The sequence below is a fragment of the Lagopus leucura genome, unplaced genomic scaffold (assembly GCF_019238085.1).
Source record: "Lagopus leucura isolate 7727_CA_CO unplaced genomic scaffold, USGS_WTPT01 Super-Scaffold_100044, whole genome shotgun sequence".
Classification (NCBI taxonomy): domain Eukaryota; kingdom Metazoa; phylum Chordata; class Aves; order Galliformes; family Phasianidae; genus Lagopus; species Lagopus leucura.
This window is the reverse complement of record NW_024962291.1, coordinates 3597421-3624833: the sequence shown is the minus strand read 5'-3', so window position 1 is coordinate 3624833 and position 27413 is coordinate 3597421. Positions and strand designations below refer to the sequence as shown.

The 27413-nt window shown below is 47.4% G+C and overlaps 2 protein-coding genes across 4 annotated transcripts in view; one reads left to right on the top strand and one right to left on the bottom strand.

Moving 5' to 3' along the window:
- Positions 1-18018, bottom strand: part of SLC22A18 (solute carrier family 22 member 18) — a 48430-nt gene extending 30412 nt beyond the window's left edge. Inside the window, exons 1-5 of one of the 3 annotated variants that reach the window (XM_042884622.1) lie at positions 17848-18018; positions 17518-17718; positions 16837-16934; positions 15481-15626; positions 14121-14253 (exon numbers count right to left, since the gene is read on the bottom strand). In XM_042884622.1, coding sequence (XP_042740556.1) covers positions 14121-14253; positions 15481-15626; positions 16837-16934; positions 17518-17718; positions 17848-18003 — 734 coding nt within the window. In that variant the 5' untranslated portion in view covers positions 18004-18018. Of the gene's footprint in view, positions 1-14120; positions 14254-15480; positions 15627-16836; positions 16935-17517; positions 17748-17847 lie in introns of all 3 variants that reach the window. The other 2 variants (XM_042884623.1, XM_042884625.1) reach the window with 2 other exon arrangements.
- Positions 18019-26191: 8173 nt separating this feature from the next.
- On the top strand, positions 26192-27062 carry CDKN1C (cyclin dependent kinase inhibitor 1C). The gene is made up of 2 exons (XM_042884475.1): positions 26192-26660; positions 26756-27062. The coding sequence occupies exons 1-2, from the start codon at positions 26192-26194 to the stop codon at positions 26875-26877; spliced, it is 591 nt and encodes a 196-aa protein (XP_042740409.1). The 3' UTR covers positions 26878-27062.
- Positions 27063-27413: the final 351 nt, after the last annotated feature.

Below are 27413 nucleotides of genomic sequence, written 5' to 3'. Positions count from 1 at the left end.
TTTTTCAGAAGGGGAAAACAACAAAAAAAAAAACCCACAAACTTCAAAGTGCAATCAAGCAAAAGCCTGTTGGATGCACATCTGGGGTGGCTGAAGTATAGACATCTACAGAACTGGATCTGCACGATGCCTTTTAACAGTACTTAACTGAAGTTTTCCTTCTTTACATACAGAGATAGGCCTGATAACAGCAGCAGCTGAAAAACTGACAATTTATCTTCATAACATCCCCAGGGGTGACGGGACAAAGCAGGACACGAAGACCCACATGCACAGACAAGGACATGAAGCACTAAAAAGTGCCCCTGCAAAGTCCTAAAAAAAGATTGTGGCAGAAAAAAAACCCTTAAACAAAACAGATCTCACACATGCAGAATCAGTCCCAATACTACCGCGTAGATAGGATGGCTGCCAAAACCCATCAAAATGGCAGTTTGGTATAAAGAGCCAAGCCATAGAGTAGAGATATGAATTGATATGAATTAGCAGCAGGAAAGGACTTGAAATTCATTCCTCTTTAGCAAGTCATCAGATAGCAAGAAACGAGGAACAGACACGGTGTGGATTCAGTACCAACAGCTTTGTCTTTACTCCCTGTTTGACATCAGGACTGATTGCTCACTGGCCTCACAACAAAGCCAGTTTTTTGCTAAATGATGCAAACTAAGTACAACTTGCTGTATTCACAAATATAGCCAACAAACCCTGTACTCTTACTACAGTAGTAACTAGACTTATCAAAAGGAAGCCACTATAGTATTCAAAGACTTTAGGGATGCTCTTTCTTTTCAGTCAAAATTTGCTCTTAATTTGTCCCATGGACTTAATTTTTGGAAAACCCAAGCATGACCCAAAAAAGAGTAGTGAAAAACCAACGAGCACATGAAATAAAAAAATATATATATCCCAGAGGAAATATCTGCTTGAGAGTCCCTCTGTGGATACCAACAGCTAAATACTAATTGATAGAGATGCAGAGCCTGACCTTGACTGGTATCTAAAGGAATAGCACATCCTGCTGGCCAGAGCACCTTTGCTGAGAGTGGTTTAGCCCTGGGCTATTCATTGGAAATTCCCAATCACAAGTAGAAGAGGTAAGGAGAAAACAAAAAAGACATAGGAAAAAGATCAGGCAGTACAAGCCTCAACATGCTCAGCTTTGTCGTCAGCTCTTGGCCCAGCTCGCCGCGGTACAATTACATCCTCATTCCTCAGAGCAAAATGCAGTTCAAAGAGACAATAAAACCCTTTTTAGTCTTGTGCTTGGCAGCAACGTCACTGAAACGGAACTGAAATGACTCCTGGAGATAAGGCGACAAAGGAAGTTAAACTGTTCCCTGCAGCTTGCCGCTGGGAAAATGGCAGTGCAGAAATAAAAGCACCGCTGTGCACGTGGCTCCTGCCTTCACTCAAAGGAGTGGGACCTACGCTGTGGTTTTAAAAGACATGGTATTTTATTGCCAGGAGATGGGTCACCCTTCTGGGGGTACAGTCCTGAGAAATTTGGGTTGGAGTTCTGTATATCACAAGACATCTTGGGAAGGAGTCAGTTATCTGAGCAGCCACCAAAATTGAGGTTCCCACTGCTTCTTTAATTCTCTCTTCTACATAGAAATAAGGAGCCCCAACCAGGCATCTATGATCATGGTACAGCTTTTTCACCTTCAGTGGTGGAATGGACAGGACCTTAGATGTGCCCCTTCCACGCAAGAATTACAATGGCCAAGTTTTTAGGGGGAAAAAAAAAAAGGAGACTGAGGGCAGCTTGGGTCAGCTTAGCACCATAAAGAAAACAAGGAGAGGTGAAAGGCAGAGCAAAGAGCAAGCTTGGGGTGGATCAACATCTGTGAGGTGTCCAAGAGAGCACTGCCCAATCCCACCTCCCTCCCAAGTTAGATTAACACAAACTGATGGAGCAGGGTGTGATGGTGCCCCAGGAAGCAATAAAGCAACAAGGGGAGGGAAAAAATAAAAAAAAAATAAAAAATAAAAAAAAAAAACTGGAATTGCAGCCAGAGGTGTCTTTATCTCATCGCTTAACAGAACTAGAGGTTTTCTACCGCTGACTAAAAGCATTACACGCTCAACAGCCCTAGACAGTGAAATATTCGACCACTACAGCCCTAGACATGAATGAACAAGATAGGCAGAAATAAAAGGCCCTGTAATCTATTACTAAACTGCCCAGAAATCATCAAGCAATTATGTTGTAAGGTTACTAAATAATGAAGCAATGTCTTTTTGTATTGTTTCAAGACTATTTCATCAAAACTGCCCTCTCCAGTAGCTCTGTACCTTTGGGAGCTCTGCGTATCCCCAGAGGACTCCCTGATGCCTCACTACTGGTTTCCAGTCATGCAAAAGGAATAAACTCTAGCCCTGTGAAATACAGGCAACTTTGCTAATTATAACCAGGCTGAATGAGAACTTCATTATCCCACTGGAAAGCTGCAAATACTTCAGTCTGACTCAGTTTTTGTGCACTAGACTTTTTCCTCCCTTTCCCCATGTCAAGGAATTTCTTTCCACAGCAGTCAGGAAAGGGGCCTACAGATGAAGGCAGTCATGAATAATCAGGGAGGGAACTTTCCAGAACAAGGCACTAGTGTGAAAAAGTCTTTCTTCTGGGGCGACATTTGCATGACCGAGTGATGACATAAGAAGACTGCAAACAAAAAAGCCATTATACCCCTACCACGGCTTTCAAAATCTTCCAGCGCTGACTCGGTCCTTCCCTTCTGTGCCAAAGCATCTCCTTCTGGGGACAGGAATTTCAGCCCCATCTGCATCAGCATTTCCCCTTATGCAGATGGGACCGGAATGAAAAAATGCCATTTGATAAATGCTCCCATTCTGGATATCAGCTAACAACAGAATGAGAAAGAATCAGATAATGGAAATTATATATATTCACACAGCCCCAGCCTCATTAATATTCCTTTTATTTATTTTTTTTTAATAGACTGCTATAGGCTGCAGCTCCCCGATGGACACCACAGCTCAGCCCAGATGCCAATCACACCCAGAATATCATAGAACCATTATGGTTGGAAAAGACCTCTAAGCTCATTTAGTCCAACTGTCCACGTGTACTACCAATATTGCCCACTAAACCATGCCCTTAAGTACCACATCTCCATGTTTCTTGAACACCTCCAGGGACAGTGACTCCACCGCCTTCTGGGCAGCCTGTTCCAATGCATCACCACTCTTTTGGAGAAGTCTTTCCTAAACTGAACCTCCCTGGCACAACCTGAGGCTATTTCCTCTAGTCCTATTGCTAGTTACATGGGAGGAAAGAATCCAAGGCACATCCTTGGGAAGGCAGACCAAGCGCTACTGGTACCACCGGACTTGTGCTGGAAACCCAGCTGAGAGCTCACCAAAAACACTTTGGAGACCCTGGACAAAGCCCTTTGTTCTGTAGGTCATTCGTTGTGATGCAGAGGGCTGAGCAGTGATGCAAAGCAGGCAGGTTCAGCCCTGCTGCGGAAAAGCAGCTGGGGACTTCCAGAGCTGCAGAGCAGGCACTGCGGGAATGATGGTGCTGGACCAAGCCCAGTCTCTGGAGCCCCAGGGGGTATGTTCAGCCGCTGGGAGTGGGGAAACCATTTCTCACCAGCATAGGAAGCCAAGCGCTTGGCAACAAGTGAGACAGCTCTCCCCAAACTCCAGTTACGCAAACAGCTGCCTTCTGCTGGGTTTCAACATGCTCTGCTGCTTCAAAAATAATTTCCTGCTTGATTTGATACCATTAGCAGGAGTGCAGAGCGCAGCATGAGCAGTCATGCTGCCTTGTGCTAGATCCAGCTAGCCAATGGCTTCTAGAAAAAGCCCCGATTACTTTTTTTTTTTTTTTGGCAGACAGGCACAATTACACAGGAGGGATAGATAACTGAGGGATGTAATAAGTCCTCTCCTCTTTCTCTGTGGAAAGTTTTGACGCAAACATGGACAAATGTGCCCACCACCTTGGTCTGTTCCCTTGGGCCCTTTCCATAGCTAACTGAGATTTCCCAGCCCTTGCAGCTTTAACACTCACTTATGGCACATAACCAAAACTCCACAGCCAAGCAGCAATCAGCGCTTGCTGAGCTGTGCCAGAGCTGCTGGGGTTCTCTGATAGCATAAGTACCCATAAACAGATATCACAGCATCCTTCCTTCCCCACTTGGTGCCCCTTTGGAAGCTTGCTGGAAAAATCCCAGCCCAGCTCAGTGCTTTGGGAACAGCAATTCCAGTTCCGAGCTGGATTGGAATTTGGATAGCAAATTTGGCCCTATGGTGTATTGGATTTCCTCTTCCCTGTTCCCAGCCATCTGACGTTCCTTTCCAAGGAGCAGCACAGGACCTGCCCTGGGGAGACTCCTCCAGGGCCCCACACCAACAGCTCTAGAAACCTCAAGAAGTACAGACAGTTAACCATGCCAACTCCCAGCATGTCATCATCACACTCCATGCCCTAAGAAGCACAACAGCACGATGCCCCAATCCTGGTGCTCAATACTCTGGGACTTGCACATGGATAAGCTACTATTTCCCAAATTGAGCTGAGGGAATGTTCAGAAAAAAAAAAAATGAAGCAGCAAAAATAAAACCTTATGCTGCCGCAAAGTGGTATTCTGAAGCTCATAGCAGATTTACAAAACAGAGGCACGTTAAGGTTGCACAGAGCGCATGCCTGCATGAAGGGGGACTCCCCAGCAGAATGTGAAGTCCCATTTCAGCATCTATGGCGTTTTCCAATATTACTTGGCTGAGAAGAAAAGTTCCTTGACAGCATCAACCAAGGGGTTTTCCGCTGCCTTTCTTCTCCTATTCTTTGAAATAAAGGTGTGCGCCAGAACCTGCTCACACATTTGAAGCCCAAAGGATCACGACGGACTATTCTGCCTTATTGTAACCACCAACATTTCTTGCCATGGCTATTCTTTGAGCTACACATTTGGTTATGAAAGATTTCCCTGTATCACAGTTTGAAGAAAATAAGGTGTGGAAAACCTACCACTGCTTCTGGGGAGTTTGGACATAAGTCAAACCTCCATTTCCACACAGGACAGTGCTCAACCACTAAGCTGGCTTTCATATTTGAGGAAGAAAATGCCTCTGAGCTGCCCCAAAACCCAAGTGGGACCTCTCCTGTCACTGTGAGGAACAAAGAGAATAAGTCTGTGGACAAGGTGGCTCTGCAGCTGCTGGGGACCTGGGCCAGGTGGAGGACAGGACTGGTGGGAAGGGCTGGAGCTGGTTTCCATGCTCAACTGACCCATGTCTGCAGCTGCTGCTACTCCCACCGCTCCAGGGAGGGGAGATAGGCAGCCATTCAGCTTTTCCAGACAGAGCACAATTCCTGTTTACAGCCTCTGGGCTAGGCTTTTCAAAAGCAGGAGCTGGGTGTCTATTCTTGCGGGAAACCAGGTGTGTAAACAGTTCAATTAATACATCCAGCACACTGGGCTCTAGCACAGCAAAGGCTAGTGGAGACGAGCCAAGAGCTCAGGAAGGAAAATACTTTTAAATAATATGCCTAATTAGAGATGGGCCTGAGCCAGAAGTCTGTACTTGAACACCTGGAAGAGCCCTGGGGAGCCAAAGCGCAACCTGAACCCAGATCCACATTTTGTAACTCTCCCATCCCAATGAATAAAATCCCAGCCTCCTATTGCAATCTCACAGGGGTCCCCAGCAGCCAAAGATTTGAGATCCAGTTTCCTGCTTTCAACCAGACTAAGGTCAAGCTGCTGCCTCACATCCCTCTCACTCAGCCCCATGCTCAGTTCAGGCATTGCCCAGTTCTGGCCAAAAAAAAAAAGCCACCCCAATCAAAGGCCAAGCAGCTGTACCACATCTGCAAGCCAAGAATTGTCAGTGATCCTCATTTTTTTTTTTGCGAAAGTCCCAGAATTAGGGCTTGTTTAAGAGATTTGACTTCCATGGTGGGGAAAGCCCCACCACGCCATGTACAAAGCCTCACAAATAGCAGGCTGGTCTCTTTCTCCTGCTTTCTTCCCATCTCCTCAAAGGTCTCCAGGATGGAGAGCTGCTATACCTCATAGAATCACAGGATCATCTGAGTTAGAAGGGGCCTTTAAAGGCCATCAAGTCCAACTCCCCTGCAATGAACAGGAACGTTCACAGTAGATCAGGTGCTCAGAGCCTTGTCCTGACTGACCTTGAGTGTCTACAAGAATGAGGCATCCACCATCCCTTTGGGCATCTACACCTTTCTGTTTCTTCACACCACAATCCCATCTGGTGCTCTCTTTAGAGGTGAGCTCCATCACCACCAAACCTCCCTGCCACCACACGTCATGTACTGCAGGCCACTCACTGGGCTGACTAAACATTTCCTTTTGGATGGCTCACTTCCAAAGTCCAGAAATAGATCATTGCCCACAATTACAAAGTGCCTGGGTGTGCCATCAAATCAATTCCTTGCCCCTTTATAGCGTGCCATTTGCATTCCTTTGCTTTACATTTCACACTGTCTAACTGCTGCCTGGCGCCGAGCTCACTGCAGCTCTCATCTCACAGACCTGCAGATATGCAAGGCCTTATCTCCCACGCAGACTATTCTTGGTAGTTGTTAAACAGGAGGGGTTTGCATCATCTGACCTTGGGTCCTACTAGGCTGAGATATTCCACAAGGGCATGGGGATTTTTTTTTAAATTCTGCTTTCCCGTTCCCACTAGGCTCTTAGCCTCTCACCTATACATTATGAGGCATAGCTGAAGCACAGATGGGATTTGGATTTGCTCACAATGAGTGTTGCAATAGCCAAGGCAGAGCTCATCTTTTGGAAACCTTTGGAAAAATTTAGTTCCGCTGCTATTTCAAGCACTTTTACACTACTACTGTACTTTTCTAGCTATTGTGAATTCTTCCCTGCCACAGCCAAACCTCCATTTCAAAGCCATAAAACAATTTTATTTATAAACAATATAAAAAAATATAATACAGGTTTTGTATTAAAAGCATGAGAAAAACTTTGAATCCTTAGAAGGCCAGGAGACTCCATCTGAAGTGTATTTGTCATGAAACACCGAGGCAAAAGCAGAATGAGGCAATTTTTGGTAGGGCAGGCAGATTATAGTCAGGCAATTAGACATCCCAGGCTGTGTAATCAATCACATGTAATGAGAGCACACGTGGGCATAGCATAACTCGAGGCGCAAGCCTGCTGTTACCAGCACCAACGTGAAAATACACCGCACGCCAGTGCAGTCTTCTCAGGTTATCCTATGGTCATTCTTCATCAAATGATTTAAAAACATCTTTTCTAGACATCAGTAGGTCCTGATGTCTAGAAAACTATCTAGACTAAACTATTTCTATCTGATCTAGATAGAAATAGATTTCTTCCTACTACGAACAGTAATTCCTAAAAGCAATAGAAGTAATGGCCTTAAGTTGCACTGGACAAGATTCAGGTTGGATATTAGGGAAAATTTCTCCTCAGAAAGAGTGGTGATGAAATGGCACAGGCTACCCAAGGAGGTGGTGGGGGCACTGTCCCTGGAGGTGTTCAGGAACTGTGAAGGTGTAGCATGAGGGATGTGGCTAGCAGCCAATATTGGGGGTAAGTGGATGGTTGGACCAAACAATCTTAGAGGTCTTTTCCAACCTTAATGGTTCTATGAAGACTGGAAAATATCCAGAATTCTCCCTCATCTAACATCCAGTTTTGTCTGTACAAAAGGAGGGGAAGAAGTCCAAGTAATGCAGGCTGTAGATAATCTGTTACACAGCTTTATGTCAGGAAAGAGCCTTTCTACACTTCTATAGGAAGCAAATCTGATGCACGAACCTTTCACTCTTCTCAGCTTTAATAAACATTAGTGTCTGTAGTTCCACCTTTTTTAAGCCTGAACTTCTAAGAATCTGGCCTCCCACAGGCATTTCTCACAAGCTCCTAGATAGCTTTTCCAAAGCCATTTATAATCATTTTTTTTTTTTTTTTTTTTTTTTTTTATTGTTGCGTTGTTTTTTAAAGAACTATCCTGCAGAAACCTTTTAGGGTTTGGGAGGTTTCATTCCCTCCTCTACAAATTTCTTTACCCAGAGCTTGATTTGGAATAAAACTGAAAGGCAACCCTTTCAAGACTCCAGTAAGTCCCAGATCATATTCTCCAGTGTGAAAGAGAAATGAACCAAATCCCATAAAAACAGAGATGATGCAGATTTTGAAAGGGTTTAGAGTTAGATCTCATAAAGCAGTTAATCCAAAAATTTCATCTTAGGACATACAGGGAATAAAGGAATATTTAGTGAGACCAAGAAAGATAATACTGCACACAGACCACAAAGGATTAGATGTATGAAGTCATCGCCATTGAGAAAAATACATTAAAGTTCAGGCAATACTTGCTGCAATGACAAACAAGCAAAAAAAAAAAAAAAAAAAAAAAATTCAGATGTTGCCTCAGATGCTCAAAAATAGGTAATGTTTTTACATCCTGAACTCATACAAAAAATGAACCAGATTTCTACCTGTGCCGAATTCTCTTATTTTGAAAATTCACCTTAGATATCAGTAGGAGACGGAAGGAAAGTCGTGGTCATTTCTGGACTGGAAGGTACTGGAAGCACCTTTTCCTTTGGTTGAGATAATGCACAGTTTGCCAGGATGAAAGGACAAGCCCCAGCAAACTGGAGATGGTCATTGCAAGCCTCCTGTGCCTTCTGGCAGTGCTCCGTGCCAGGATGCTTTGCATACCTTCAGCTCTGCTGCTGGTGGAGAGGCTGTGAGCAGGGTTTCACAAGGAGCCTGCCATGAAATGAAAGCCCTGGGTGGGGCCACGGAAGCTGGTACAGTTCATGCCCAGGTCACAACACTTATTTCCACCTGAGCATGTCTGACCTTCACCTGCATTAGCCCAGCACACATGAGAGGGTGCTGCACCTCCTGTCCATCCAGCAGCTTGCTGTTTGCCTCATCTGCCTGGCCAAAAGTTTAATGCCCAACTCCATGATTCCCCAAAGGGCTGCTTTTCTAGTTGTCCTACACAGCAGCTTTATTTCAAGAAAACAGGAGGAAGCTCCTCCTTCCCTCCACTGCCAATGAAGGTCCCATCTAGGAAATGCTACTTCTGCCCAACCTCAGCCCCTCAGGTCTCCCAGTCTGCTTTTCCAGAGGCCTTGATAGATTTAAAAGCACTAATCCTTTCCCCACACACCTCATCCCTCAGCTCCCTGAGCCAGAGGTCTCAGCCTGCAGACCCCAGTTCCACCCAGTCCACCTTCCCATGCCAAGCCCTTACATTCATCCCAACCTTTCATCCCCTCCCTGTCCAACAATCCTTCCCACACATCCTTCCTGCCCTGAGCTCCCCACACTCCCACCACAGGGCTGGGTCATTCACTGGGGCAGGTCAGAACTCAGTGCAAGCACAACCCTTAGAGTCTGTAGGATTAGGAGATGTAAAGGAGAACGCTGCATATGTTGGTGCGTGCGTGCATGACTTGAGGAAGGTTGTACCATCCCACGGTGCCCTCCAGGTGCTTCCAAACTCCTGCTGGGCTCAGCCCTGCTCTTTTGCCCCCTCCTCTGGCGGCCTCAACCACACCGAGCTTTATGGCTGTTTGGGATTCATTTTTTCTGCTGCTTTTCTGAAATAGCAAAATGCTGGCACATGCTTCTCATAAACAATAAAAAGAAACGCGTCCCAAACATGGGATGTCAGCTGTGCTTTGCCCGCTCAGGAGAGGATACAACCAGAAAAACTGGCTGTGTTCCTCCAAGGTAGGAGATATTTGCATGCGTACATCTCGTGATGGAAAGAGTCAGCACCCCAAAGGCTGTGTAATCCAAATAGCGGTACAGAATATGAATTAGGAGAGGGAGGGGAAAAAAAAAAATCTAATTGCCCCCATTCTATGCCTGAGGAGCACCACTGCAGAAGGAAGGGACAACTTACATCACAGGAAAACTGCAGCAGAGCCAAGTCCCAAATCCCACTTCAGGGACTCAACCTCAGCCTATTCTGTGCTTTCTGTTTAGTGTTAACAAAGAAAACAGTATTTCCCCGGATTTCAGTCCTGAGTGATACTGCTGGATTTGCTGCCCAGTCATGAAAAGTTCCAGGACTGGGAAGAGCAGATGAAGTTCCAATGAGTCATTAGTAGACACTGTCTCATTGTACAAGCAGAGCGATCAGGGTCACCTCCTGCCCTCCATGCTGCCTCTATTGAGGTCAGGCCCAAAATACCTCGGTACCTTCCTACAGCATCCTGTTGTTTTGTTCCTTCTCAACACAACCTTGCAGAAAGCCAGCTCACGATGTGATCACTGGGCCCATAAGCCAGACACACACTTCCCTGAGCTGTTTCAGGCACATTTCCTAAGAAGGAACATCCCATTTCTCTCTGTTGGCCACCTAGAGCCTGAACAGTAGATGTAGGTATAGCTGCCTCCCCTGTAGATGTCTGAGCTTAAGTGAACTCCACCTGCACAGAGACATTCCTCATGCTCAGGAATAGGTTAAACAAGTCATCGGGCATGGAAAGCTGAGCTGTAGGAGATGGAAGGGAGAAGCAGCCCAGACTTTAGCCTTGATCCAACAAGTTGCTAGGAGATGAGGTGCAGGATACTCTGTCCAAGGATGTTTAACATAGACCGTACAGACAGTCTTTGAGACGATGGTTTCCAAAGCTAGAACCAGCATCATGCAGAGTAGGTGAGAAGAAATGGCTTGAATCTCCTGGACCTTGTTGTTGTTCTCTTGTTTTGGTGTTATTTTTTCCTATTTATTTTCTGCACCTTCCCTAATCCGTCAGCTCACTGACCAACAGCCCATTTCTTATTCCCTCCCCATGCCTCCTACGCACCGCAGAGCCTGACCGATGGTGGCAGACGCTGCAGCTCAGGCACCTCCCTCTCCCCAGAGCCCCTTGGCACAAAAGACAAAGCAAGGCCTGTGCCAGCATCACCAAACGACATCATTCCAGGCAGGAAAATGTCACAGTTTCTTCTGGAACGAGCAGGAGCGGCTCTGGGCAGCAGAATGCCTGGCTTTGTGCAGGAGCAGAATGCACCCCCCTCTCCCTCCGCCACTCTCCCACCCGCCTTCCCAGCTCCCAACTTTCAGCCCTTTCAACACCCACAGTCTTTCCACTCAGCCGCTAAGTGATGAAAAATTCCCTGCCAGAGGACACGGTTCAAATGGGTTATTGAAAAGAAAAGCAATTCCCTACTCTGGGTGAACAAGTTCCCTCCTTTCCCCTTGAGGAAGAAGGGTAATAGCACAGCCAGGAAGGGAAGTAAAAAACCCAACCATCCCCAAAGCTTGTTATAATATTAAATAAGAGACCAAAGGGGTTTGGCCAGGAAAATCCCAAGTTCAAAAGAATAATTGCTCTGAGAGATTTAAGCCTAAAGCTGAGTCACTGAAATGAAGAAACATCTCCTCGTCCATAGAAAGCAAACAAATCTTGGGTTGTGCTGCAACGCTTCCGTATGTCCTTGTTAGAAAGAAAGAAGAAAGAGGAGCCAAATGCAATTAATCACTGGCTCAGAAGAAAGGATGAGATCTCTCTAATTAACTACCTTAGGCTCATCTTTCTGCTTTTGAAAACTAATCCAGCCTCCTTCTCTCACCCTTCACCTGCAGCACCAACACGAAAGCTTGCTAGAAGTACACGGTCACCTCTCCCGTGGTGCACACAGATCTGCTGCAGCTTTCCAATGAGTGCCCAGAGCATAGTAAACTTTGTGCTGCGCACCACAGAGATGCTTTTCTCAGCCCCTTTTGTGGCTGGGCTGTGATGGACTCTGCATGCTCGCTAATAACATGAAGACCTCAGGTGAACTACAGGAGTTGGTTTCAAGCTGGGTATTATATCCACTATCCTCATCCAGCTGTCAAATGACCAGAAAACTTCAATTAAAAAGTCATCAACATGAAAAACACTCCCCAAACAATGATCACAAGCAGTTGTAATTTTAACTAATTGCTTTATATCTGATCCTCGGGTGGTTTAAATCTGTCTGACCATCACTCTGCCCACAAAAAGCTCATTCTCCACGGCTGCATGCAGTTTGTTCAGAGGTGAGAGGACAGGGCTACATATTAAGAGTAAGCCTTTAAAAATTAAGTTCAAGAGGGTGAAACCAACTGGCAAGCAGCTCTTTCATTTGCAAAAGGCAAAGCTACATTTCACAGATGATTTCTTTGCTGTAACATCATTCAAAACTTTGGAAAATGGGGGGGAAAAAAAACCACAGCACTTCAGAGAAGAGGAAAGACTGGAGCTGGTGGCTACAGCTGAGGAGATCTGGATTTGGCATCCAAAAAGGGCAAACAGATCAGAACAAGTCACTCAGTTTTTCCTTCTTGGGGCTCCCTTGGTAAATAAGAGCCAATAAATATTAGCCTAACAATGAAAACAATAACAGACCAGCTCTTTAGGTCAAGTACATCAATGGTAAATACAATACAGTGGAATAATAGCAAAATGACATCAGCCGAGGAACCAAGAATGACTTCTACCCCCTCTCGTGTATACAAACCACTACTAACATATGAATAATGCTGTCAACATGCATGTCTGGGAACGCTCTGTAGCAAGGGAGGGCAAAGAATGCCAAATGGACAGAACTCTCCAGCTTTGCTCATCTGTGATGTGGCAGAAATATTTATTTTCAAAGAAGTCAATTGGGGCATTTGTGTGCGAGAAAGGGAAGCGATTACACAGCTCCAAGTACGGCTGGAGTCTTCCTGTCTCACTATGGGAAACAGGAAGGGATGCACCAACAGGGACAATGATCCCTGGATTCCTTAACATGACACCCACTCCTTTCCCTCCAGGACAATGTCACAGACACAGCCGGAGGTCACTATTGATGCTGCAGGGGCCGTTCTACGAGATGGCAGGAGCAGCAGCCCCCAAGGCACCGTAATGGGATGGTCCATCGGCCACGCATGAACTGTGGGCTGAAGCTGCCCTCCGCCGGACGCACGGACTTGGATGGGAGGGGATTTGTTAGTGACATCAGTTGCAGAACGAGCCGACGGTGACACCTAGCGGGCACAGCCTGCTTCAGAGGTAAGCGCCGTGCCTGGAAACCGGCTTCACCCGTCTATGTATGCACACACACGTCCATATATATATATATCATGAAAACCCTTCATCCTGCACTACCGAACAGCTACAATGCTGGCAGAGGTTGAAAAATAAACCATTTCCATGCTAAAAATGAGTCTGCAAAAGCAAGAGTGCGTAAGAAAAACAAAGTCAAATTAATGCTCAGAAGGTTGCAAAGGCTTCTCCTCACCATCTACAGAAATACAGGGGGACTTTCCCTAGAAGATAATAGCTACATGCATTTCCCTGCCTGCAGAGTTCCCTGCGTATTTTACTAATAACAAACAACAACCACTAAAATTCAATACAACCAGGAATTTCTTCTCTATTGCAGCACACAGAAGGTGACAGCCTACTACATCATGCCACGCACTAGAAAGCATACAGAAGAGCAACAGGTGTGTGCTTCGACCTCCTCCATCTCTTCCCATCCACATCCCAGCTTTGCTTTCCCTTTCCCTGACATCTTTCTCCATACTGAGCATCAATCCCTGCAAGAGTTTCACTCTGCATCGGGTTTCCATTTCTCAATTGTACAACATCGTTAGAAGTAGGCTATGCAGTGCATGCTGCTTTTCAGCACACGTAGCTCCAGAGAAAAGCAGGGAGAAAGGCTCCACTTCTCACTTCAACTTCTTTCCTTACACATCTTTGCTACTATGAAAAACATGGGGTTTTTTGTTGGTTTTTGTTGTTGTTGTTGTTTGTTTTTTAAATCATAATAAAAAGCCTCCATAAAAACAGCAAGTAGTTCTTCACAGCAACATGGATAGCAAAATACTGAGTTCTGGTGTGAACCTCTACTGCCACCAGCATGGCAAGGAAGGGTCTACAGCTGAGTTACTCAATTCGAGTGCTATTCACAATGGAACACAAAGATGCCTTTCAGCAGGGGTCAGGTTTGAAGCATTCTTTGCCTAATCAACCCTAAACGCTAGCAAAAAGCTGTTAGCACAAGTTAGAGAAGCCTTCTAGACGCTCTAAATCTTACAAGCTTTGTTCATGTTGCAAGCAAGGCCACACCAAACAAACTCACCCAAATTTGGTGGAAATGACCCCTCCCAGGGCAGAGCCGATGATGACTCCTACTCCAAAGCAAAGGCCCAGCCTCCCCAAGGCAGCAGCACGTTCAGAAGGAGCTGTCAGATCTGTGATGACCTTCTGAGCACCTGTAAGGAAACAATCACTGCAAAGAAGCCTGCTGCAGTGCCCAAGAAATGTGTACAAGCATATAAGCCATTGAATTATAAAACAAAATGAATTATGATTATAAAATCATTAAGGTTGGAAAAGGTGTCTAAGATTATGAATCTCAACCACCAACCATTCCCATTGACCATGTCCCTGAGTGCTGCATCTCCACAGCTCTTAAACCACCTTCCTGGGCAACCTGTGCCAGTGTCTCATCAGCACATGCCACAGAACTGTCCTTTAAGCCCTATTCTCACACACACCACCAGAAGAAATTCATTCCATCTATAAGCTGGAGAAAGGGACACTCCAACCCTTTCACAAGTGGCAATAAGAGGCTAACACTCTACCAGCACAGTCTTCCAGCAACTAAAGCTGGCGGTACAGCTTTTACTAGAAACATCTAGGAAAGTCAGACTAAAGCAGAACAACTTGGTGGGAAGTGTTGGAAATAAAAGCCATTTTTGTGACCCCATATTGATGCGACTAATTCACTTATTTTAACAGCAGAAATGAAAAAGTTCTCCTACAAAACTTTTGGTTGCAAAAAAGCAGCAGGGAAGTTCAGGATAGGGCTGCTGCAGGAAACATTTTGCTGTCTGTGTTCAGATGTCAACGCCCAAGCAATATTCTCAAGATCATTCTTGAGAACAGACGTACAGAGAAGAAGCCCTGCTTTCCAGAGCCACTACTCTGGGTTCTACAGTGCTACAGCACTGTAACGTGATGGAAAACGGAGCAATAACAGCAGAGCAGCAAGGTCCTAAGCTGCAGCAAGTGAGAATTTGCTCAAACACATTTATTTCTGTGAGCACAGAAATAAAGAGAAGAATCTGCTTACCCTCAGAAGCCCTCAGGTAGGCAGGAATCTCCAACAAGATCTCTTTGCCTCCATTGCCAACCCTTAAAAGAGGTCTGGGAAGGGGTGGATCCTGGCTCCACCCCTTCCAGTCACTCAGGTGCACTGCATAAACATGAGCTCCCCTGGATTAGCCCTGCCTTCCTACCAGGTGATCAATCACTGCTTCAGGCCTTGACTTAGCATTTCCATTACAAGCACCATTATAGCTCTTTCACACTTTCATTGTTTCAGTCCTAGTGCCCAACAGATGTTCTTTAATGCTGCTGGTTTCCAGTAACATGGGCACAAAAAGAGAACTCTAGCAATAAAAACTGGGAAGTCCCTCATCCCCAACCAACCTTACCTGGCAGCCCATGCATGAACACTGATGGCAGCCTGGAGAGAAAGAGGATGGGGATGCTGGTGGAGATGGACAGGAGCAGAAAGAAGGCACTCGCAGATGCACAGGAGAGAGTTAAGGCAGCTCTGTTGCCGAACTGATCTGCAAACCTAGAGCAAAATTGGTGAGAGGCTGTAAGGAGTGGGATTGTGCAGTTCCAGGGGGATGAAGCTGTTCAGCGACCTTGGCCACATTCACTGGTCCCCTGCAAGAGCTGATGGGGCCTCCAAGAGTGAGTTTACTTTGCAACTCTGAGTCTGTTCAGATCAAGGAATCAGGCTAGATTATTTATTTTTTTTTTTAAGTCCAGATTCAGTGATAACTGAAGCTGTTCCAGCTTATTTCTAGCAGTCTTGCATGCAGGAAAATCCTTTTCTTCTCAAACCTACATCAAAAATTTTGGCTTCAGTCTGGCAACATACACCCTCAAACTCATCTACACCATTGGCAATCCATACACATATGAATCTTTGTCTTCTCCTATTCCCTTCAGTGCCTTTTCTGGACATTGGAGGGAAAACAGATTTTGGATGTGCCAGGTACAGACCAGAATCCCATGAAGGGACAACAAAGCACATAGCAGCACCTTATACATGTATCAGCTGATCAGTAGCAGGGCGAAGGAGAAAAGCTAGTTTTCCTCAGTTTCCCATCACCACACTGCTTGTTCAAGTTTTTCTGCCCTTTGGGAAGAGGCTCCCTACAGTCATTCTAGGTTTTTTCTTGCTATTCATACTTTAGGAACAGGAGCTCATGTCCCATGAGACAGGCTTTTCCCACTTTTTTCCTCTTTCTGTAGATGAGCTTGTAGATAAAGCAGTTCTTAAAAATGCACATAAACTCAAAGGAATTTTAACTTTCTATTAAACTCTGACTTAAATTCAGGGAAATGTGGCCATAGAAATAACATGACCTACAGTCTTTTCATTGACAGCTCTACTTAACACGAATAAATACCCTTTTTTTTCCCCTAGGTTCCCCAGTCAGAGGACATTTCTAAGGTTACAAGTGGCTATAAAATGCTTGCAAGATTAAGCCATTAGGACCTAGGCTCTGAGGACTCCGATGTCTTAAGCCTGTTCCCAGTATATTGTTACACTTAAATGTGTGCCATTAAAACATAGCTATGTTAACATAAAGGCTGCTTCTATGTTGCAGTATTTCTAATTAGAGTGTATTTATTTTCCCCTTGGTCTGTTATGAAATCTTCAAATATTTCAGCGGGGCCATGAAACAGAACTAAACTTTTTATTGTTATTATTAAAATATAAGAGATTGGCCTTTTTCAGCCATGAAAAGGGTCATGAGTATTGTTCTCACCTTCCAAAAACAGGACCTCCCACGAGCTGGAGGACACCAAAGATTGTCTGAAGGTACCCAAACCCCACCGAATCCAAACCCAGGTTCTTTGCCAAGTACTAAAAAAAGAAAAATACAAAAAACAATGGGTCAGGGGAAATGAAACATGTTACATTTCTGAATAAAGAGTTTCATGGCCCATGTAAAGGACCAGAGCTCCAAATTCTGACAAGTTGCTTTCTTCAGCTTCCTCTATCTACACATGAAATCTTTGTCATAGAATCATTAAGGTTGGAAAAGATCTCCAAGGTCATCAAGTCCAACCATAAATGCATCACACCATGTGGACTGGACCATGCCCTCAGTGCCATATCTCCATGTTTCTTGAACACCTCCAGAGTCAGTGACTCCACCAACTCCCTGTGCCTGTTCCAGTTTATCACCTTTCTCTCAGAAAAGCTGGTGAATAAATACTAAGTCTCTGGCCTACACTATCTACTAAGAAAAATCAGCAGGATGTGATCAAAACCATCAGTTTTGCACCAGGTGACAAATCAGAATCACTTCTCATGCTCACGGTCCAACACAGCTAACACAGCAAGCATGGGGTATTAAACAGCCTTCAGAAAAAGAACAAAGTAAACCTGGAAGAGCCATTTGCACCAAAGACAAGAAATGTTGTGTCCAGCAATCCATACTCACAGGTATGACTCCAAACTGCATGAACAGAAAGGTCAGATCCAGGGTTACAATCAGGTAGGCAGCAAGGATCACCTGGCCCCTCCTGACCTCTCCCATAGCGTTGCTCTGCCCCCAGCTCTCACTCTTCATCCTCCCGGCTCCTTCTTCACCCTCTGGACTGTTTTTTCCACTCATTGTGCTCATGGAGTGACTTAAGGCAGGCTGAAATAGGATATGGAGGTGCGTTCTGACTGGGAACGCAGAGAATATGAAAGGTGCAAAAGCTGTGTTTACAGTCCAAAGCTTAACAGTGTAAAGATGCTGAGTCACCAGGCCGGGGACTGTCTTTACCTTTTCCTTCTCTCCTCCCCTTTTGTCAAGCAGGATCAGAGGCAAACTCTCACTTGAGCCCCAGATCTCACTGCTCAGCCTTGTCCTGGTGGGATCGCTGTGTGGAGGGCCATGCAGAGACCAGCTTGGGAATGCCAGCAAGGCTAACCTGGACATTGCCCCATGCAAGAACACGTGGCAAATTCTTCAGCTCCTTAACTCCTTCCCTTCTTTCACTTTTGTCTTTGTTTCAGCTGGAACAGAACTGTTTTCTTCAGACCGTCTGGTATAATGCTATGTTTTAGTTCTAGGAGAAAAACAATGCTGATAACACACCAATGTTTACAGCTGCTGCTAAACAACACTGTATGGAACCAAGGCTGGGAGCTGGGAGGGAATGTTGCCTCTAGTGGCCCAGAAAAGATAACTGTTTTGATTCTTCATTGAAAGAATACTAATTTTAGTTTTGGAGGTTGCAAGCAAGCAAAGCCTACAGTGAAGCAACTACCTCTCTGTCCTTGTGCTTCTTGCAGTAAACTCATATAGCCTCTGATCAAACATCAACCCCACACAGAATTACCATTACTCTCACCACAATCTCCACTTGAACCCCCTTCTCCCCTGAACCAGATGCTGCAAATTGAGAGACTGCCTGCACTACAAAGTGCTCACGTGTGACTCCACTAAGACTACAGATTAATAGCCCAACCCAAAACATACATAAAAAGAAAAAAGTATTAAATTCACACAAATTAGGAGGCTGACTGCAAACTGAGGAATTCAAACAAACAAACAAAATTCTTTTGTCCTTTTTGTTTGGTTGTTCCTTGTTTGTTTGTTTGCTTGCTTGCTTGGGTTTTTGTTTCCTTGCTTGTCTGCTCTCAGTTTTACTTGTTTGCTCATCTGCTGAAGCCTGGAGGACTGGTTCAGTATTATCTTTATTTTAAAGAGGAACAGAAAACAGAAATTCCAGCACCCTGGCTTTGTAGATTATGGGGTTCTGGTGAGAAGAGACCTCAAGAGATCATGTCCTCCCTCCTGTTTGAACACATCAGCTCAGTTGTGGCTTTCCCCAAGCCAGCTTCGAAAACACCCAGGGAAAGAGATCTGCCACTTTTCCAGTACCTGGGGAGATGTTTTTCCTAATGACCAATCCACATTTCTCAAACTGCAGCCAGTGGCCACTGTCCCTTGAGGTATCAGCTGCCACCATCAAGATGCATTTGGCTGGATCACCTCCAAGCGCTTGGAGCAGCTGCAGGCTGCTGTTGGATCCCCCTGGACCACTCTTTGCCAAAGACATTGGGGGCAGGGGGATTAGAACTAGATGATCTTTAAGGACCCTTTCAATGCAAACCATTCTGTGATTTTACAATTCTACCAAGTCCTGCAGACCCCCTGACCTCCCAGGTAGCCCAGCCAAACCGAGGGATGAGGAGCGAGGGACCTTCTCATGGCACACAACCAGATGATGAGAAGGTGAGGCACACCTCATGGTGGAGTGCAGGGGGGGAGCCCAGTGTTTTGGAGAGGGCTGTCAGGCTCCGCCTCCTGGTGAATGTAGGGAGGATCGACGGTTTAATGTTTCACCAGGGACTGGTGCTGTGCTGCTGGAGGCTGCAAGGAACAGCCTTCTGCAAACAAATTCAGAGAGAGCATGAGTCAAAAAGCACTTTTAAAGAGTGACCCTCCTATGGCGATGCAGACCCAGCTCAGGACAGCTTAGACGTCGCATTTGTTACTAAAGAAGGAAGGTTACCCAGAGTGCATCCCAATTTAGCAAAGGATTGGTGCTGGGCATTGAATTTGTCTAAGTGCAAAACAATGGGTTTTTTTGCGCTTTGGGTTTCCTGCACACAGCAGCAACATTGTCAAGTAAGACTTCCTGGTTTGCACTGGGCAGGCACAATGCACAAATTGCCAACATTGAATAGAAGAGTAAAATTAATGACAGAGCTCTCTTTCCAGAGGTTTTGAGACAATCACGAAAACAGCTCACGAAATACAATGTGAAACAGTGCTAACAGGAAACATTGCTGACTTGGACGTGAAAAGCTGCAATATTTTGACTGGTAAATTTGTCTCTGCAGCAACTGGAAAGGGATTCCAGGGAGGCAATGACTTGCATACGTTTTGCTCTCCATCAGCCACCCTCTGCCTCCACAGACAGCCTCATCCTGCCCAGGAGCCCAATCCAGCCATGACTCGGCTACTCTGCAGTGCTAACACATCATTCCCAATGGGTTGTCCACACTGGTACTGCATTTTGTTCTAAGGGGTCTGTTCTGGGTCATCACGTCACTGACGAGTCACATGGAAATAAGAGAGACTGATTTTTAAAGCAGGGGAGAACACATTAAGAATAGAAGATGAATTTTCTTGGGTACGATAAATAAACTTTAAACAGATGCATATCCCAGGGAGACTGTGTTGAAAGCAAGCAAGGAGATGAGTGTGAATGCCTTGTGATTATACTGCAGATTAGGCCATTAGCTATGCATTAAGCCTTGACAATTATTCTCAACATTTTTGGCGTATTTACAGTTGCCCTCCCTGGTATATCTTTCCTGAGGCCTATTTATCTGGTAATCTCTGGAAAAATAGATGGGGAAACCCGAGAACAACTTTACAAAAGAAATTTGCAAAGACTTAGTGTTTATGTTACTCGGGAAGAAATCTTTCTTAAATCACTGGAAATGGGAAGCCTGGCCAGCTGAAAGCACTTGGGGAGGGGAAACCCACCCACGGCAACTGCAGCAGTTGGAAATGTTGGTTGAGAAAGGATAAACCGTGAGGAAATCCATCCTAGATCCTTCCCTTCACCTGACTTTTTTTGACAGAGGAAGGTTAATGTGACCTGCAGCAATGCCAAGAGCTCTGGGTGGGATCCACCTGTCAGAACAGGATTTACAATCTCAGAAGGGCCTTTAAAAGGGACAGAAGTGCTGGCCAGCAACAAAGGGCAGCTCTCAGGAATCAAATCCTTTGTCAAAGTGAGTTGGTGGTCCCTCCAGCTGTGAAAAAAAGCAGTGAGATCATCCAGATTCTGCTCCAGAACAACAACAAAAGATCCCTTTGGGAGACAACCCCCAGGGAACCATCCTCCTAGTGATGCTTCTGAAGCTCAGAAGTGTGGTAGGGGAAAGGGAAGCAACCTCCTGAAGTATTCCCAAAGGCCTTCAGGCCTTTCCAGGAAGGAGACTGGGATGCTCCTGGTGGAGAAACACTCTGATAATGGGAACCCAAAGCACTGTATGGGCTCATGTTGCTCACACAAGGCATCATTCCCTTTCCAACCTGAGTGGAAGGCTCTGACTTGTGCTGTGCTGAAAGATTTGCACTGTTGAGCAAATGAGAGCACATACAGCCCTGGTATGGCCAGAATTATGTCCCACAGTTGTCGACTGATTTATTCTTTTGTCTAATTGTGTTCACAAAGAAAAAAAGAAAAAAAAAGCAGCTTGCTAATGAATGGAAAAAGAATCCACAAGGCCAGCAAAAAAAAAAAGGAAAAAAAAAAAAAAGAAAAAAAAAAGAAAAAAAAGAGCCTTCTTTAGTTTGCAAAATAGCAAAATAGCACAGTCTTTGGGGATTTTCATAAGAACTACAGAAATGGTCCAAATCGGCAATGAAATCAGATTCCCAGTGGCTGCAGGACTCTTTTGGCTCTTTCTACATGTGTATTAAATTGCAAAAAGCAATTATTTGTAATTTGTTTTTATAAAAATGCGGGTGTGCTTATTCTGCCTGGCGAATTGTTTTGTGAAATGGAAAAAGACCATTGTTCATTATTTTGGTAAAGTCTTTGTTACTTAGCATATTAAACTGCAAATCACACTTTATCTGAAATAGGGCTGGTTCTAATTGACTTTTTAATGGCAGAGCCCCAAAGCTCCATCTAATACTGAAACCCTGTCTGGTGCCCTGCAAGCAAAACAAGAGCTCCAGACTCAGATGAGGGAAAAGAAGTGGATCCGCCTTGGCTCACAGCTGGTGCTCCGACAGCCAGCAGGGTGCGATGGCTCGAAATCACGAAGGAAGTCTGTGGAAGAGACTGGAATCAGATTTGGTCATCCTTTGGCCTCCAGTGCTGCTGCTTAACCACAGGGCAGCTTCTCCTCTCTGGATAAATCAAACCAAAAGAGAACATTTCTGAATGCTGGAGTCTGACATCAACACATATGCAGATGGGGTAGAGACTGTGTCAATTGTGAACGAGTTTTGGAAAAATGCTGTGGCCTGACTTCAGGAGTCACACCAAGAATAACATGACCACATAGGCAGAGAACACACGGCTCTTTGCACTCATCCCATCACATCAGCTCTGGCAGTGCCCTGCTGGGACAGAATGGTGCCTGCTTTAAATGACACCTTGCTGAGGTCACTCCTCATCTTGTCACGTGGGGCTGCAATGATCACAGCCTCCTCTACCTACCCAGACCTCCCCAGGACCTCCAGATGGCTCTGCCCCTTCGGGCAAAGGATGCTTGTCCCCAGACTTGCTGCTGGACAGCATCTGAAGTTCTGGCTTCCAAGATGCACATACTGTGTGTCTCAGAAATATCACAGAACCATCACAAAACAATGACAGTTGGAAAGATCAATAAGTCCATCCAGTCCAACCATCATCCCATGCCTTTGACTGCTACAGAGCGTGCCCCCAACTACCACATCCATCCTTTTCTTGAACACATCTAGGGATGGTGACCCCAACACCTCCCAGGGCAGCTTGTTCTTAATGCATCACCGCTTTTTCTGACAACAAATTTTTCCTAATGTCCAACCTGAACCTCCCCTGGTTCAACCTAAGGCCATCACCTCTCATCCTATTGTTGTGACCCACGAGAAGAGGACAATCCTTGCCACAACCTCCTTTTGGGTCACTGTAGAGAGCAAAGTACATAGGAAGCCCAAACGTTTATATCCAAAGAATATGCAAGATGTGACAAAAATGGACGCACATACAGACAAAGAAAGCCTCTCGGTCAGCCTTCAATGTGCAATGTGTCATTCAGCCCATATCATACAGCCACCTCCTGGAATCACAGCGATGTCTGGAATGCAGAAGCTGTTTATCATCTAAATAACATTTAAGCCGTTATAATTTATATGAGAATTGTAAATGATTTGGGCTGTATGAAGCCTCTTGTTGTGGTTTGTTGCAGGAATGCTGCAGATTTCCTCTGCAAACATTACATTCTGCAAACAATGGGCGCCTGAGATGCTTTCAGCTGGTCTCGAGCCTCCTGCATCTACCAAAATATTTTCCTGTGTCAGAATCAGACAATCACCCGGTTTATAACTTTCAGACGTTTGAGAGACCCCTGTAACACAATGTAACTGCAGTCCCTCTGCTGGTTGGCTGTCTAGCTAAGATGTACTCGGCACAGAACAAAACACGGATGTGTATTTAATGTTCCTGCTAATGTAGGTTTCTTTGTAGGGCAATCAGAGAGCTGCAAGGCACACGTCAGTAAGGCCTCACCCATCCCACCCTGGTCCCCTACACAGAGGTCTGTGTGATGCTCCCAGACAAACCCCACCTGCATGCAGGCAGGGAAGATGTGCATACATACCCTGCCCCGTTCCCAGGTTGGTTTCTCCTTGGGATGTAAAGAGAAGGGGATGGCTGCCCCATGTGCCACATGCTGTGCAGCTTTGGAACGACTTCATGTGGCATGTGGTCACTGCCCATATGGGGATGAGGTGGAATGGAGGAGGAGGGATAGCCATAGCAAAGCGGGGATGAATTTATCAGCAGCTCAGAGGCAGTGACATTGACTGAGGTGGCCCGACAACAGCACATCACTGTATCAGCACTTCTAAATGCTCACAGTCCTGGTTTTACTTACAAGAGGGATGGTTTCCCTGCTACTTTTTGGTTCGAACCACAGGAAGGCTTTGGAGAACCTTCGCTGCTCCCTCCGCACCTGCCCTCAGAATGAATTTGCTGCAGACAAAAAGAAATGAGCCCTAATTTCCAGGGGCTTTAAAGCACTCTTTCAAAAGCGCTCTTTCAAAACCCATTGCTTACAGCATTCTTCAGAAGTTGTACTGTGTCAGTGCAAAATGCTATCATGTGAAACTATGTGCGTGTACTTTGCTGTGTGAGGCACGTGCTTATTGATAAATAATCAGCGCTTGTTTATGCTCTCTCCAGAACAAACACCATTACTTCTGTGACACAATCCTCTCTTTGGCTTCAAACAAACTGTGGGACTCCCTGCAGAACATTCTATTGCATGACATGCCTGAGAGAACTGTACTGCTCATGCTGGTAAAGCTGCTCACTGGAGAGCAGGAGGATATCTGTCAGCATCAGGATGAAAGTGTCTTTAATTCATGAGATCAAGCTTCACTGTGAGCCCATTATGAGTGCATCCTCTTGCACCCAGCCCTCCTGGCCCCGCTCACCTAAAGCTAACTCTCTTATTCTCACAGAATTAAAGAATCATCATCAGAGAACTGCTTGTGTTGGAAGGGGCCCTTAAAGGCCATCTGGTCCAACTCCCCAGCAGTGAGCAGGGACACCTGCACTAGATCAGGTGCTCAGAGCCCCATCCAGCCTGACCCTGAACGTCTCCAGGGAAAAAGCATCCACCCCTCTGGGCAACCGCTGCCAGTGCCTCACTGCCCTCATCATAAAAAAACATCGTACTTAGATCTCCTCTAAACTTCCTCTCTGTTAGTTCGAAATCATTTCCCCTTCCCCTGCAGCAGTAGGACACCCGGTGCATCACAGCGGGGTACGAGGCGGTACGTCCCGCAGCCAGGCACCGCCCGGCCCGGCCGACATTAGAGGGCACCATCGCCCCGCACATCGGGGCCGGCGCCGGGCACGGGTTGCGAGCATCTTCAAGAGAGGAGTTTTGTTATTGTTGTGTTTTTAAACCTAGATTTTGCATCCTCGAGGCGTGGCTGGCATCCACCTTCATTTTTTTTTTATTACAGTTCTGAATGTACCCAGGCTGCAATAACTCGAAAGGTCGCGGAGCTGGTGGTACAGCTTGGAGTTCAGAACTCCAAAGTACCATGCAAAACTGCCACTGGTACAAATGCAAAGCTGCAAACTGCCTGTGATCACGCACACCTTTGCAACTCTTTGTCCTACTTGCTCTCTCACTTGGTTTGCTGCACGAGGACTTCTCGTGGCACCAGCTCTTGATAAGGTTGCATGGGCCATTGATCTGGGTGTTGCCAACACCCCTCCCACCGTGGGGTTCCAAAAGATCTCCATTTGAACACCTCCCTGCTGATGGACACACATCCATCCAGATGAGTATCTTAAAAAGGCACTCCCCACCCCACTCCAAGACAAGGGCTGCTCAAACAGGAGGGCAGCATAATGGTGAGATGAGCTCACGTGCCGCTGACCATGTCTTATCATGGAATCATAAAGTGGTTTGGGTTGGAAGGGACCCTCAAGACCATCTGGTTCCAACCCCCTGCTATAGGCAGGGACACCTCCCTCTAGACCAGGTTGCTCCAAGCCCCATCCAGCCTGGCCTTGAGTTCTGTCAGGGAAGCATTTATGCGGGCTTAAAAGTTAGGAGAGGAAAATGCTGCGGTTTCCATGTAGCTCTGCTCAGCGAGGCTGCAGCTTATTAATTCCATGCAGCCGAGAAGTGCTATTTTTAAAGGCTGCCCTCAGCTTGTTTTGAACTCTGCGAGCATCCCGCTTTGTTTTGCGGCAGGGCAACCAAACCACGCAGCCAGAACCCACCCCAGTCCTCCTCCCGCGCCTGTGGATGCTGAGCAACGTCTCCTCAGGGGAAAAAAAGAAGAACAGGAAAAACGAGAGAGAGAGAAAGAAAGGATAAAAACTGACTGTGAGGACGCCCCAAACGCGCACACCTCTAGAGGGAAGGCGAGAGGGAGGGGCCCAGAGCAGCCCCGAGAGGAGAGGAAAGGAGGAGATGGGAGGGAGCAGCGGCCGCGGGCAGACAAAGGCGCGGGGACGCGGCGGGAGGGGAGCTCCGTGCCGCCCCCCCGGGGCCGGGCCAGCGCCGGGGCCGCCCCCCCGGGCCGCGGCGGGGCCGAGCCGGGCCAATGCGGCCGGCGGCGGCGCGGCGCTGCCCGGCGCAGCCAATGGAGGGCGCGGGCAGGAGGGCTGCCGCTGGGGGCCGGGGGCTGGCGGGGGGGGACCCGCCAATCGCGGCGGGCCGGCGGCGGGGAAATACTATTATGCTAATGGTTGTTTTGCTCACCCTCGCGGGGAGCGGGGTTTAAAAGCCGGGAGCCGGGGGAAGGGGCTCAGAGGCGGAGGCAGGGCCGGAGCGCGCGTGGCACAGGACTGGACGAGACGGGACGGGCAGCGAGGGGAGCGGCGGGGGCGGGCGGCCACGCACCCACCCACCCCGCGGCGATGTCCGACGTGCACCTTTCGGGTGCGGCGGCGGCTCCGGAGCGCCTGGCGGCCCTGCGAGCGCTGCCCGTGCCCGGCCGCAGCGCGGTCTGCAGGAGCTTATTCGGGCCGGTGGACCACGAGGAGCTGGGCCGGGAGCTGCGGAGCCGCCTGCGGGAGATGGGCGAGGACGACCAGCGCCGCTGGGACTACAACTTCCACACCGACACGCCGCTGCCCGGGCCCGGCCGCCTGCGCTGGGAGGAGGTGGAGGGCGGCACCGTGCCCGCATTCTACCGGGAGACGCTGCAGGTGGGCCGGCACCGCGTTCCCCTACGCCGTGCACCCCCGGCCCCGCCGTCCATCGCCAATATCGCCGCCGCCAAAGCTCCGGGGGGGCCGGGGGCGCGCCTGAGCCGGGAGAACCGCGCCGCGCCCCGCCGACGTGCGCTACGGCCCCGACGGAGCGGCCCCACGACCCGTATCACAGGTGCGTGCGTAGGGAGGCTGGGCGATGGGGGAAGGGGTGGCGGCACCGCGGTGCTCTCTCTGCGGCTGCTGACGGCCCCCTTCCCTCTCCTCCAGATTTCTTCGCCAGGAGGAAAAGGCCGGCCGAGCCCAAAGCGGCGGCCGAGCGCCCCGCGGGCTGCCCGCAGCCCCCCGCCGCCGTGCCGGCTGAGCACACCCCCCGCAAGCGGCTCCGCTGAGCCAGGTGAGGAGCTCCGGGGAAGCCAAAGGGAGGGGCAGGAGCGGACGCAGCCTTAACCACGTCTCTCTCCCCTCGCTTCTAACTCCCCTCCTCCTCTTTATCCCTTCAGCATTTTGCACTACGGCACCCACGGGAGAGGCGCGCAGCCCGCAGGCGCCGTGCCCCGGAGTTGCGGGCAGCCGGGACCCCCCCGCACCGCGCCCGGCCCGGGACCCGCAGCGCCGCCGGAGCGGGGACGGAGCCGCAGCCGCAGCGCCCGCCCGCCGGGAGCGGCTGCGCACGGAGCAGTGTTAACGTACGAGTGTGCAATGTGTGACGTTGTGTACAGAAATGTATTATGCCTAATGTGAGTACACTGGCCAGAAGTGTAAAGCTTTAAAGGAGGGGAGAAAAAAAAAAAAGTCATTTATATGGAAATGTTTAATCTCTGCTGATCTCTCAGTGAAGAGGGAAGAAAAAAAAAAAAAAAAAGCCTAAGAAAAAAGGACAAAGAAGAAAGAAGCAAGTGTATATTTGTACAAAACGTTTTTTTTT

Coding starts and splice junctions, on each gene's coding strand:
- CDKN1C (XM_042884475.1), top strand. CDS start 26,192: ATGTCCGACGTGCACCTTTCGGGTGCGGCGGCGGCTCCGGAGCGCCTG. Junction 26,661..26,755: donor CCCCACGACCCGTATCACAG/GTGCGTGCGTAG, acceptor CCTCTCCTCCAG/ATTTCTTCGCCAGGAGGAAA.